The sequence below is a fragment of the Cervus elaphus genome, chromosome 11, assembly GCF_910594005.1.
Source record: "Cervus elaphus chromosome 11, mCerEla1.1, whole genome shotgun sequence".
Lineage (NCBI taxonomy): Eukaryota > Metazoa > Chordata > Mammalia > Artiodactyla > Cervidae > Cervus > Cervus elaphus.
The window spans coordinates 796,195-809,325 of record NC_057825.1 but is presented as its reverse complement, the minus strand read 5'-3'; the positions used below and the strand labels follow the sequence as shown (position 1 = coordinate 809,325).

General features: G+C 66.7%; 2 protein-coding genes across 13 annotated transcripts in view; both read right to left on the bottom strand.

Moving 5' to 3' along the window:
• Window positions 1-3,512: 3,512 nt before the first annotated feature.
• LOC122702614 (NOTCH regulated ankyrin repeat protein) lies at window positions 3,513-6,201 on the bottom strand. The gene has a single exon (XM_043916236.1). It carries the CDS (start codon window positions 5,642-5,644, stop codon window positions 5,300-5,302), a length of 345 nt encoding a protein of 114 aa, XP_043772171.1. The 5' UTR covers window positions 5,645-6,201; the 3' UTR covers window positions 3,513-5,299.
• A 626-nt stretch (window positions 6,202-6,827) lies between these two features.
• The window catches only part of EXD3 (exonuclease 3'-5' domain containing 3), an 84,072-nt gene continuing 77,768 nt past the window's right edge, over window positions 6,828-13,131 (bottom strand). For all 12 annotated transcript variants that reach the window (XM_043916208.1, XM_043916207.1, XM_043916204.1 and 9 more), the window contains 3 exons: window positions 12,486-12,579; window positions 11,039-11,077; window positions 6,828-10,799 (listed from right to left, as the gene is read on the bottom strand). In XM_043916208.1, coding sequence (XP_043772143.1) covers window positions 10,513-10,799; window positions 11,039-11,077; window positions 12,486-12,579 — 420 coding nt within the window. In that variant the 3' untranslated portion in view covers window positions 6,828-10,512. The remainder of the gene's footprint in view (window positions 10,800-11,038; window positions 11,078-12,485; window positions 12,580-13,131) is intronic.

Here is a 13,131-nt window from a genome sequence, read left to right as displayed (position 1 = left end):
TGAACTGTGTGCTTGGCTGCAGCATGACAGGCGTTCACCCCTGGGGGCGCCCCCCACCCCCCAGGCCAGGTCGCAAGGACGCTGGCTGCTCCCCCACTGTTAGGGAGCAGCCCCCCCAGGCCAGGTCGCAAGGACGCTGGCTGCTCCCCCACTGTTAGGGAGCAGCCCCTCACTCAGAGCTATGGGAAGCTGTCTCCTGGGCTACAGTGCTCCCTAAGATCCCGAATAAAACTCAGCTCAGGACACTGAAAATTGTACATTTTCAATGTCCGTCAATAGGGTCAACACAGCTGCCCCTTCCTCGGACTGCCAACCTGCTCCAGCGTCCTACCCGCTGGGCAGCGGACCTCCGCGGCCGCCCCTCCACAGGTGCCCCCGGGCCTGGCCGGTGCTGTCACCGCAGCGGCGACCGACCGGGGCCTGCAGGGCGCTGTCCCCCGCGGGCACTCGAGCCAGGCCTGCGAGCAGCCCGACCGCCTTCGGCTCGAACCCTGACCGTCGGGTCCCGGCCCTCAGCCGCCCCGGGCCCCTCGGAGAAGACGAGGTCGCGGGCGCCGGGCCCGCGAGGGTGGTGCGCGGAGGACCCCTGGGCCGGGATCCGCGGCAGGCGGGGGTCGTGCGGCCCGGGAGCCCCTGCCCCTGGCGCAGTGTCCGCGGAGGCCGCGGGGCGGCAGCACAGCCCGCGCCGCCGGCCTCCCCGCCCGGGTCCGAGCCGGGCCTTGGGCGCTGCTCGCTGTCTGCGCTCGTGGGCGCCCCGCCGGCGGGCCGAGAGCCGGGTTCAGAAGCCACTCGCTTTCAGCCGTCGTCGCCCCTCGGACGCCGCGTGTCCTCTCCGGCCGTCTCGCCCCGTCCCCTTTCGCCGCGACCGGCCCCCTCTCCCCGCCGGGCACCGCCTCGGGGGACCAGCGTCCAACCTCCCGGGCCGGGGAGCAGCGGGGGCCGTCCGAGAGCTCCGCGTCTCGGCCCAGTCCCCCGCCTGCGGGGGGCGCACCGGTGGGCGCGGGGGCGGGAGCCTCCAGAACCAGCCGGCCTCCCCAGGCCGCGACCCCAGAGCAAGGTGACAGCTGGTCTCTACCCCGCACACCCCTCGGCCGGCGCAGAGATCCGGCCTCTGGGAGCGCCCGCCCCCCGTCACCCCGCCCCCCGGCCGGGCTCCACTGCCCCGCCGCCCCCCACTGCCGAGCCCCCGGCCTCGCCACGCCGGCTCCCCCCGCGGGGGCCCCCGCCCCGCTCCCCGCAGTCTCGCCGCCCCCGCCCGCCGATCCCCGCCGCCCCCAGCCCCGTCCTCATTAGCATAGCAGCTGCTCGCCGAGCGGACCCGCGCGCAGGAAAGGGCAGAGGCCTCGAGAATGAATGGGGCCCGCGGCTTTGGAGGGGGCGCGAGAAGAAAGATCGACAGACGGACGCGAGCCGCGACGACCCGACGTACAGCAAGCAGAAGAATGCGCCGGGCAGAGAGGAGGGGAGCCCGGGCTGGCCGCGGCGGGGCGGTGGGGGAGGGGCCTCCCCAAACCCAGGAGCCTCGGGAGGGGGTGCCCGGGAGGCCTCGGGAGGCGCCCTCGGCGGTTCCCAGACCTCCCGGGGCCGCGCGAGCAGACTCTGGCCTCGGGCTTTGTCTCCCAGTTGCCCCCAGAGCCTGGCAAGCCAGCCTCCTCCCGCAGGCTCCACGCGGCCCGAGGAGGCACTTGCCTCCCGCAGCTCTGACCTGCGCGCCGCGGCCCTTGCCCGTGTGCACGCGGCTGAGCGGCCTCTGCTGACCGCAGGGCCTTTGCGGGGCAGAGCCGGAGGGCCGCCGGCCCCCTCGCCCTCCTCACCCGCCGCCCCCGCTCTCAGCTCTGGCCGGCTCTGTCCTGGCTCCCACGCCTGCTGGCTTTGGACGTCACTCTTTCTGGCTGACCATTTCCCTGCATTTCCTGGTCTCTCTGGCATCCCTTCCAACAGTAAACACTTCCTGAGTTCCGCCGGGCTTAGGTCAGAGAGCCTGACAGCGGCCAGGAGCTGCCGGCAGTCCTGGCCGGGAGAAGGGCTCCCGCCCTGCCCTTGGTCGCTGGTCTGACTGCCTCCTCCACAGCAGCCACTCCGGGGCTTCCCAGAGGCTCAAGGGCTGCCTGCCAGACCGCTCCCCCCTGGGTGCCCTGGCTGGGAGGCCTGGCCTCCTCGGACACACCGTGGGATCCTGGAGGCCAGGTCGGGGGGTCACTGCACCTCTTTGTCACCCAGGCCACCAAGAGGCTTGAAGAGCTGTTCCCGCATCTAAAGCTTGAGGCGGGGTGGTGGGGACCCCAGGTGAAGCGCTGGCCAACTCACCGCTGTGAGCGCCCGGCCCTGACCGCTCAGCTGGGGGCCTGCAGCAGGAGCCTGCACCCTCCCTTCATTTATTGATAGCTTTGACTCTCTCCCCTGCGGTGTCAGCCTGGGAAGTGGAGACTGTGGTCCGGCCACTTGGGTGGCCAGGTAGTACCCAGGCCAGATGCCCCAACGGTGTCCAAATTCTTGCAGCACCTTTTCCTTTGAGGCCAGGCACCCCTCCCCCCGGGACAGACCTTCTCACTTGACCTGAGTGGCCAGGTGGACACCACCTCCCCTGGGGGCTCATTTGCATCAAATATTCTGTTCCTCTCTGTGGTGTTTTAGGAGGGAGCCGGCCCATCGGGTGGGCCTGCTGGGGGTCCGTGAATGTCTGTTTAACCAACTGAAAATTCCCTTGGAAAATCCTCAGGGCAGAACAGAGCTGGAGATGCAAAGTAGGAACAGGGAAATGACAATGCGTCTTTGTGTCTAGGGAACAAAATGTAGCTGTAACCCTCCTGAGGGGAAGCCGACACCCTCAGGCTTCTGGAAGGGGTGTCTGAAAGAACAAGTTAAAACTTCTAGGCCTGGCTCTCCCAGTCCCCTCTGGGCAGGTGGCTCTTGCAGGGGAAGGCAGGCTGGGGGAGTAGGGGGTGGTTGTCTGTGCCCTGCACCCCCTCCTATGCCAGCCCCAGGGGTGGACTAGAGTGGCCTTCAGCATCTGTGCCCTGGGGGAGTGGCTGCTTGGGGCATGCTGGCCTTAACTCTCAGGAGCCACTAGGACCAGAGGGGAAGGAGGGGCCTTACAGTCATCAGAAGCCCCCCAACATTTGAAGGGCACCCTTTCTGTGCAGCAGGTGGTCCAGCAGAAACCCCCAGGAGCTGGGGGCGAGGAGACAAGAGGGGCCCTGGCAGGCTGGCTTTAGGGGGGCGGGGTAGTTTCAAGCAGAACTCCCATGGGGAGGCCTTGGCTGCTTTGCCAGGAGCAGAGGAAGCGGCTCTGGGCGCCCTGGGGTGCCGCCCTCCTGCAGCTGGAAGAAGGTGGGCAGGCGGGGTCCTCACAAGCCCTGTGCGTGGCCACTGCGGTGCCTCTGAGCTGAGCCCAGAGCCATCTCTGTCTTGTGGTGGAGACAAGCCAAGCACTGTGCGGTTGTCACTGCAAACAGCACGTTGCAGCCTGACTCTCATCCCGTGCCAAGCCCAAGAAGAACCAACAGACTCTCTTTAATATAAAAAGATCAATGAAAAATTTATTTATAAATTTTTCACGCTGGGCTACAAGTCTATATCGTACACTCAGGAATGTGCTGCAGACTTCATCCAGTTAGAAGTGATCACACCGGGGACCCATACACAGCTTCCACGTAAGCCTAGAGTCTTAACATTAATTAACATAATTAAAAAGGTATTTGCATCTAGAAAAAAATATACAGAAAAACTCCTTTTGGAGTAATCTGTGCCTCAGTTTCAATGTCTGCTTTTCACTGACATTATCAATATATTCTTCTCACACAAGGTTTTATAAAAAGCCACAGATGACTGCCCAAATCTGACCAGCCACGCACAAAGGGCCTCCACCCACCTGTGTCCTCAAGTGCTCCCCATTTTTGCACGAAGGGTCAGCAGCACTTCTACCCTGGGGAAGCCTCATTTAAATTTGAATAATTCAGCCTCCCTTTTATTTCTCAGGATCAAAACAACAAGGGGTGTGGGGTTGCATAGAAAATTGGAACCTCGGAGACCAGGAAGGGCGCCTTTCGGGACTAAGAGTGACGCAGAGGGACGGCCTCCGGCCTGGGTCCTCGCGAGGCCCCTCCCGCCTGGCAGGGCTTTCGGATTCGAATCGGGTCCTGGAAGCTCTGGGAGGCTGAAGAGGGGTAACGGGCCCTTCAGCTCACTCGGCAAGTAGCACAAGAGATTCACAGTCTTATAGGCATTTTATAAAAATATAAATATGGGTACAGTTGCCTTCACAACGCTGGATACAACGCCCTTTAAAATTGGGTCTATAACCAAGATTCAAAAAATAACACCTAAAACTTGGCTTAAAATGTTAATATTTTATATTGTCATAAATGTTATGACATTTAATTGTGGCAAATCCATTTACTTTTTTTAAAAAAGTGTGCAATCGACTGTTAACTATAATAGAACTAACTAGAAAGGCTTGATCCCTACCTCCGTCACCGCCACACCCGAGCACCCAGGCTCCCACGGAAGCTCTGCAAACCGGCAGGCTTGGCGGATGGCGACCTCTCACCGGAGAAGGGGAGGGGCCCCCGGGGCTTCCAAAACTCACGCGTAATCGTGTGTGTGAGAGGGGAAGGCGGGGCGGGCGGAGGAGGGGAGGTGAGGGGGAGAAGCCGGAGGGGACGGAGCAGCGCGGGGGAACCATCAAGCCGGCGGTATTTTCAGTGCAACCAAGAAATGACAAGACTCAAGTTTTTAGTTTTAAGACTAAAAAAAAAAAAAAAAAGTACATCTCCCCGCCCACCCCCCCACCCCCCACTTAACCACATTGACCACGCACAATATTTTCCAAACACAAAATTCAGGCGCACAAACATCACCCACAAATATGCACACACGTGATAAATAGTTTAGAGCCCCGGGAACGGTAGAGCGTCTCCTCCGTCGCGCGTCGGCCACGGGTCCTTCCACCTTCGGGAGAAAACATTTCGAGCAGGAGGATCCGGTGTCTCGGGATTCCGAACTTGCTGGTGGCGAGACTCAAATTTCAAAGGGGCTGGGGCTCGCGCTCCTCCCCCACCCGCGCGGCGGCGGGCGGGGCCGTGGGAAGCGCCCCGGCCGGTCCCCGGTGGCCGCGGGGGGAGGCGGCCCCGGCCCCCTGTCTCGGGCGTGCGCGGTCCCCGGTGGGCACGGACGTGCGCGCCGGACTCGTGGTGGCCGCGGGCGCCAAGGGCCGGGCGCACACCGAGGTAGTTGGCGGGAAGGTACAGCAAGGAGGATGCGCGCGGGGCCCGCGTGCGGGCCGGGGTCTCGACCGGCATCACCGGCCGCCGCCGGAGTACTTGGCCTTGGTGATGAGATAGAGCACGATGTCCTGGTGGCCGCCGAACGCGGCGATGTGTAGCGCGCTCCAGCCGTCGCGGTTTGCCAGGCGGATGTCCGCGCCAAACTTGACCAGCAGTTTCACTAGCTCCAGGTTGCCGTCGATGACCGACTGGTGCAACGCAGTCTGACCCTCCGGCCCGAACGAGTTCACGTTGAACTCGCAGTTGGTCATGTTTTGCAGCAGCGACTGCAGCTCCTGCGTGTTGCCCTTGCGCACGGCCTCCTGGAAGATGCGCTGCGTCTGCGGCGCCGAGCAGGTGGACAGCTCGGCTTGGCTCATGCTTCCGCCAGGCGCGGGCCGCGGCTCAGCGCGGGCGGCGGCTTCGGCGCTGGCCCCCGGCTGCCTCGGGGCGCGCCTCGGCGCATGGAAGTGGCGGCGCCCCCGGGCCCTGCACGCCACCCCTGGGCGCTCCGGGCGCTGGGGGCCGGGGGCCGCCGCCTCGGGACCCCCGCCACATCCAGCCGCGCCCGGCGGGCGGGCGACGGGGGCGGGCGCTGCGTTCGCGGGGCCGGCCGGGCCGGAGCGGCGGCGCCGCGTTCCCGGTCCCTGCGCTCTCGGGCTGCGGCTCCACGCGCCACCCCAGGCGCCGCTGCACTCGCCCGCCCGCCGCGCGAGGACGCTTTTTACCTCCTTTATATTTGCATGACAATAGGCGCCCGTGACGCGCGCGCCCGCCGCCCGCCCATTGGGCAGCGCCCGCGCGGGGCGGGGTCGCGAGGGGCGTGTCCGGTTGGGCGGCCGCGCGGCAGGGGGCGCTGGCCGCCGGCGGCGCGGGGCTAGGAGCCAGGTGGCCACGGGTGGGCGGGGGTCCGAGTCTCGGCCGCCGCCGCTCCCACGCTCCCTCTAGACACCCGGGGAATTCCAAGCTCCGTGCGCGGACAGACCAGGTCCAGCCCAGGGCCTAGCGCGACCCCGAGGGGCGCGAGGGCCGCCTCCTCTGGTTGGGTCTTTGCTGGCATCTCAGACTGGGGGTGGGGGGCGGGGCTCGGGTAGAGACCCCCAGTCTCGCTCCCTGCTCCTGGAGTGCTGGCCGCGGGCCCTCCACGTCCCCAGCACCCCAGGCGCTCGCAGGGACGAGGCTCGCCCAGCCCGGCCCGTGGGACACATTTCCTCCAGGGCGACAACTCCAGGACACCTCGGGCCTGTGACCTCAGCCACGCGGGGCCTTTCCGCTGGAGAACCGCTCCCCCGGGGCCTCGGTCACCCCGTTAGCTCCCTAACTTGACTGGCAAGAGGAGCCAGGCCCTGAGGTTTTCTCAGCACTGCCCCAGCAGAATCGAGTCTGTGGCCCCGGGGCTGGGGTCGGCCTGGCAGTCAGCCACCCCGCTCTGGAGGGGCCTGCCTCCTCTCCCGGGCCGACCCGATCGGCAGGAACTGGGCCGGGTGAGGCCTGGCCAGGTGAGCGGCCCCAGGTAAGGTGCCAATGCTGTGCTGAAAGGGAACTCTGAAATGACTCACTTCTAAACAGTAAACCTGCTTTTTATTGACACTCTAACACTGCCGCCAAATTTCCTCATTAGAATTTCACAGTTTATAGCTCTGCTGTGGTCGTTGGAAATTAAGGAGGAATGAACCTCAGAGCAGTTGGCCCAGGGCGACTGCAGCCACTGGAATTCCTTCGGAGGCCGCTGGGGATTCCCAGGAGGCAGCTGGGGAGACCACCCTGTTAGGCCCTGTTTGGTGATGAACTGGGTGGGTGTCTGTCCCATGTCCCCTAGGCCTGGAGACCCACGTGGGTGAAGTGCCCACCCCCGCTCTGTGACCTGGGAGGAGTCACAGCCAAACCGCGGAACGAACTAGGCAAGACCTCAGACCCTGGCTGCCCCACCTTGGGGCCTTCTGGTGGCCAGGGCCACCCAGGCCCCTGCTCTGTTCTTCCTGAGGCTGGCGGTCCAGCCCCCCTTCTCAGCTCTGCTCCCCAGTGTGCAGGTGGTTATGCCCTGAGCTGAGCACAGACCCGGCCCAGGTCCTGTGCTCAGCCTGGCCCTGGCGTGACTGGGGTGCTGCTGCTTTGGGGAGCCCCTCCTTTGCCCACTTATCCTGCAAAGACACGTCCCTGGGCCCAGTAAGGGGGTCTGGGGTCAGTGGCTGCTGAGCTGACCACCTTGAGAGTGGGGATCCCTGCCCACCTCCAGCCGCCCTCCCCACCAGCCCGAGAGACGAGTTGTGGTTGGGAGGGAGGCCCATGTCCACCTCTGGAGTGAGAAGGGGTGACCCTGTGTAGAGCCGAGACCTGCGGGGGACCCCAGCCACCCCGCACCCGCTCTCCGGAGTGGCACGGAGGGGCTGGCACTCTGAGGACGGGTCTGCGTCTGTGCTTTTTGTGTATCTGCCAGGCCCGGCTGCGCCCAGGCCCATCCCCAGAAGGTGGTAGGTTCACAGAGCGAGGCCCCACCCAGGTGGGGGGCTCAGGCCCCCCTGGCCTGGAGAAGAGCGTCTGGAGACCCCGCTGGGCCCGGGAGCAGAGCCTGGGAGAAAAGTCCCATTGACACCGCAGCGGGCGGCAGACAAAGGGGCCCTGTGAGCTCAGTGTGGGAACGCGAGGCCACCACCTCGGGGCATGAAATTGTCAGCTCGGTGCCCCCGGGCAGGGACGGTGTGGCCAGAGAGGCCACAGGAGCCCAGCCTGAGGTCGCTGCTGCCCCCCCCTGCCCCCGACCCCGGCCTCAGAGTGTGGGTCAGACAGGTGTAGCCCTGCGGTCACCCAGCCCCCAGCCCTCTGCTCATTTGTGGGGCCAGGGTGATGGCCACCCTGTCCGCGGGGAGCCCATGGCTCCTGCTTCTCCGTGGCCGAGGGGAACTGTGCTCGGTGGCTGTGGTCCACACACCGTGTGCCCGGAGCTGCCCCGTCCAAGGACGGGACCAGAGTGGGGCATGGGGGGCGCTGGCTCCAGGAGGCACTTCCTGATGTTTGCTGAAGGACGTGTCCAAAAGGAGGACATTTGTTCCAAATGATGTGCTGGGCGGGGAGGCGGGGGTTGGGGACCCTGCCAGGCCCTGTCCTGGGGCTTGGAGAAGCCCCCAGTGTCTGTGGCATTGGTGATGTCATTTACACAAACAGACAAGGGGCTCACTGGCTGGGAAGGAGAAGCCCTCAACCTTGGATCTGGGGTGACAGGCCCAACGCTGACTACCAGGCTAAACCGATGTCCTCCTGGGAGCTGGCCCAGGGGTGCGGCCCCAGGAGGAGTCCAGGGTTGGAGGATGGCCTCCTCCCCTGGGGGACCCCTTTCCTTTAGAGGCTCAGAGCAGTGGGTGACAGGAAGCTCCCCCCCTCCCCGGCTGGGGAGGACTGGGTGGGGTGGCGGGGAGGACATCGCGGGAGGGGCACTGGCCGGAGACAGGAGGCCGAGGCCACCTTAACGTGCTCGGCAGGGGAGGGAGGCTGAGCGGGCTGCGGGCCGCGGGGCGGGGCTTCTAGCTAATTCATTAAAATGTGTCGGGGAGCGTGGGAAAGAGGAGAGCGTTTCTTCCCAGCAGCCCAGACACCTGGTAGAAGGGCGCGAGGATAGAGATCAAATAACAAACACCAGCCCCGGGCCAGCGGCCGCGGAGGAAGGAGCCCGGGGCAGGAACTGCGGCAGACAGTCCCCGAGGCCTGGCACCCGGGCGCAGCCCACCCTGCCGGCCCAGTGTCTGACCCCTAGCCCAGAGCGGGCAGGGCAGTCACGGGGCGCGGAGGGTGCTTCCCGCAGGCCGAGGGCCAGGGAGGGGGCCGGGGCCTGGATGGGCTAGCAGTGAGCCTGTGAGTCTGGGAGTCCCCGGACGAACGGACGGACGGACGCAGGCAGCCGGCCTGGCAGCAGAGGGCAGGGGGCGGGAGGCAGGCCTGGCGGGGCCGGGGCTGTGAGGCCTGAGGACCGGGTCCTGCTCAGCTGTCCTCTCCTCTCCGTGGAGTGCTGGGCGGGGCTGGGGCGGACCCGGGGCGGACCCACATTGGGGCCTGGAAGGACATGGCTTGGCCCCCTGAGCCTGTGGCCCTGGCCTCTGTCTGTCCGGGGCCGCGGGTCAGGGCAGAGTCCCCAGGACGCAGCTGGCTGGGACCCCCCCCCACCCTGCTTCCTCTTAACCCTGCGGGGGAGGAGTGGTCGGGGCTGCTGTCCCAGGACAGGACATGGGGCCGGAGGTCCTGCTCCTGGAAGCGGGACCCCAGCTGCAGAGGGTCCCTGCCCCCATGGGGACCCATTCACCCTGGCACCCCTGCCCAGCCCAGGCCCAGTGACCTCAGGGGAGAGGGGAGTCCGGTGGGCAGAGCAGCCCCAGCACACTGCCCTCGACCCCAGGCGGGCCGACCCATCTGTGGTTTGTGCCCTGGCCCAGCGAGGCCCAGCGTTGCTGGGGGGCTGAGCGGGTCCGTGTCCAACACACGGCGGGGGCTACACCCCGGGGGGCTCAGAGGCCACGGCCGTCCCTGGTGTGGTCAGGAACACGGGGCGGGGCAGAGGGTGCAGACGCCCGGCCCCGCGGCCAAATCTGTGCTGGTTTCCGTTCTGGGCAGGAAGGACAGGAAAGGGATGTGGGCCAGGGTGGGTGTGCATTCCTGGGGCTGAGCCAGGGGGAGGCAGGCGAGGGCAGGCCGTGGTCTGGGCCCAGGCCCACTGCTCGCATGAGCCCCCCCCGGGGGTCAGCGCGGGGTCTGAGCCTGTGTCTCCCTGGGCGAGAGGGCAGCTACTTCCTGCCTTGTGACAATGAGGCTCCAACGCACGTGTGTTCAGGGCCTTCTACATGGCGAAGACCTGAGCGGGGGCCTCCCAGCCCGATGGCTGAGGCCACGCGGGGTCATGGCCTGGCTGGGCAGGGGCCTGTCTGTCCCCCAGGACCACCTCCCGTGCTCGCTGGAGTCTGACGTCCCGGGGGAGTCCCATGGCTGGCTTCACTGGGGGAAAGCAGGGAAGACCCTGTCCCGGGGGCCTGGGGCCCTGGCCCTCGCCCTGGGGGGTGCCTGGTGGAGGAGGCGATGGGAACGGCCACAGCACCTCCCACCCACTGAGCTCCAGCAGGTTTGGGGGGCCACCTGGGTCCAGCCCTCAGGCTGCGAGGGGGTGGCGAGCGAGGGGCGTGGTGGGAGCGGAGCCCAGAGGAAGGAGCCCACAGCCACCACCTGTGCAGCTTCTGCACGTTTACTCTGGGCGGCCTGGGCCCCTCTCTCAGGAGGGGCCGCTGGCTGGGCGGGGGGTGCCCTCCAGGACCTCTTGGAAGTTGCTGGTGACTCGGGCCAGGTGGGAGCCTTCCCAGAAGACTTTGCCGCAGCCGGTGCAGCAGTAGAAATGCTGCAGCCCGGGCCGCCGCAGCACGCCCGCTGGGATGCCCGCCAGCTGCAGCCGGGTGCCATTGGCCAGCGTGGCTGGCACGCGGGTCTGCAGGTCCGTGTCCTCCAGCCAACGGCAAGGGGGGTCATAGGTGCAGCCCTCGGGGGCCTCCTCCAGGGCTGAGCCTGGACATGGAAGCGGCCACCCTGAGCCCCGCCCTCAGGCAGGCGGCCCCCACCCCACACTGTTCGGCGGCTCCTCCCTCAGCCCCCGGCCTCTCCTACGAGGGGCCCTCTGGGTCACAGGGGACTGGCCTCTTTCTTCCCGGCCTTCCCTGGCACTGCCCTCCCCATGGGGCACAGGCCCATTCCCTCCCCCCGATGCTGGGGCTCCTGTGTCCCTGGTGGGTGGCCCCCGGGCTCACCTGTCTCCTGCTCACCATCTCTGTGGGGGGCCTCACTGCCTGTCAATCAAGGACGTCAGGGTCAGTCCCAGGGAAGGGTGGGTGGCCCCAGCACCCACGAGGCACCTCCGAGTGCCGAGCCCCCACCCCGCGGGGACAGGGCAAAGGGCAGGGGGCCAAGACGCTCTGTGCCAGCCCAGTTCCCTCCCATGGGAACTCACACCTTGGGACATTCTTGGGGCTCAAAGGTCCTTGGGAAACAAGTTCTGGGCACAAGATCGGCTGATTAGGGCACTTGGGGGCCTGAGAACCGTGGGCCGGGCGGGGTGGGGGCGGCCCATCCGTGGCGATGAGTAGATAAGCCCACTGCCAAGGAGTGAGTTTCGCAACCAGCTAGCATGGGGCGGGGTGGGGCGGGCAGGGGCCCAGGGGACCGTGGGGCCTCGGGGTGCAGGAGAGACCCCGCGAGAGGCCCACCCCCACAGAGGGCCCTGCCAGCAGGTGGGAGAAGCGGCCCCAGGCCCGCTGACCCTGGTAATTTGCTCGGCAAACATCTCCTTGCAGATGGCTCCAGATTAACTGCAGCCGGAGTCTGAATGGAGGCGGCCCCCCCCAGTCCCGCTGCCTCTGTGGGGCCTAGCGAGGCCACGACCTTAGGCCTCACCTGACAGCCCGAGGGTTGCTGCCCAGGGCCAGGCCGAGCCCCTGGTTGGGGTGTCGGGGGCCCCCTATGGCGGCCACTGCTCATGCCCCGCCCCTCCCCTCCTCGCCTCAAGCAAGTCACAGCCACGCTCTGGAGAGCAGAGAGCTGCCCAGCGCTGGACACTGCCATCACTAGCGCTCACCCACCGTGCGTGGCCCCAAACCTTCGAGGGACGTGGGCAGGACAGGAGCGGCTGGCAGAGAAGATGGCACCCGGGCACCGACGGTGCAGAGGGGCCCGGGGCGCCCTGGGCTCAGGCTCCCCCTCGGTGGTCCCAAGAGGCCCTTCTTCCATTCCTGCCCGCCCGCCAGGCAGGGAAGCTGAGGCTGGGCCCCTGATCTGGACACCCGGGGCTCACCCGCCTTCCCGGGCACCCAGGTTCCCCAACGTTCAGATTGCTGCTTGGCAAGGCCTGTGATGCAAGGGCCAGCAGATGAACACGTGTGTGCACATGGCTGAGCGTGCACAGGCAGGCGTGTGAGCATGCATGTGCTGCTGAGCATGTGTCTTTGCTTGCAAGGTGCATGTGTGTGTGTCTGCCTGTACACTCCACGCGTGGGGCAGGGTGACTGAGCAGGGCCCACTGGGGAGAAAGCAGGGGCCACGGCCACAGGGGCCCCGAGGGCCTGAGGTCCCAGCCCTCTTCCTGGCCCTGAGCACTGGCTCCCCTGCCCGCGGGCACTGCCCTGGCAGCCCGAGTGGGCTGGCCCCGGGAGCACCCAGCGGTGGGGCCACTGCCCACAGACCCCAAGGAGCCCCACTCACCGGCACCACCGGGGCCTCCTGGTTGGACGCTGAGCCGCACCAGCTGCTTCATCACGTCCTTGGAGACCCTCAGGTACTGGTCACAGTTGCAGGCCTGGGGGGCAGAGGAGGCGCTGGGGCCGTGGGGCATTCTTGCAGCCCCCCGACCCTGGCCCTGTGCTCCCTGTGGTTCCGGCCCGGCCCAGGGGGTTTCACAGACACATGACGTTTCCCTTCCTCTCGCCGCAGGACGCGGGGCACACCACCTCCGGGGAGCCCTCCCCCACTGCATGGGCTCCAAGCTGGCCCTGGGCAGCTTCGTCCAACTCTTGACCCCGGCAGGACTCTGCCACCACCCAGCGGTCCTCCCCAACCCCAGCGCCAAGCCTGGGCCCCTGATGGCTCAGCACCGGTGGGGGACGGAGGCCCAGCATTAGAAAGCCAAGGGGGCGGCCCGACAGCTGCTCTGACTCCTCGGCCCATCTTGGAGCCAGCCAGGGCCAATCCGGCGTCCATACTTCTCAGTGACACCTGGCCCCGCCTGCCCCCGGGGGCTGGCACCGTCTGGAGCCTGCTGGGACCGAGTGTGTGCGGGCAGGAGCCCAGCCACGCAGGATCCTGGTCTAGCAGTGAGCGCCCGTGAAGACCTTGGCTCGGCCCCGCCAAC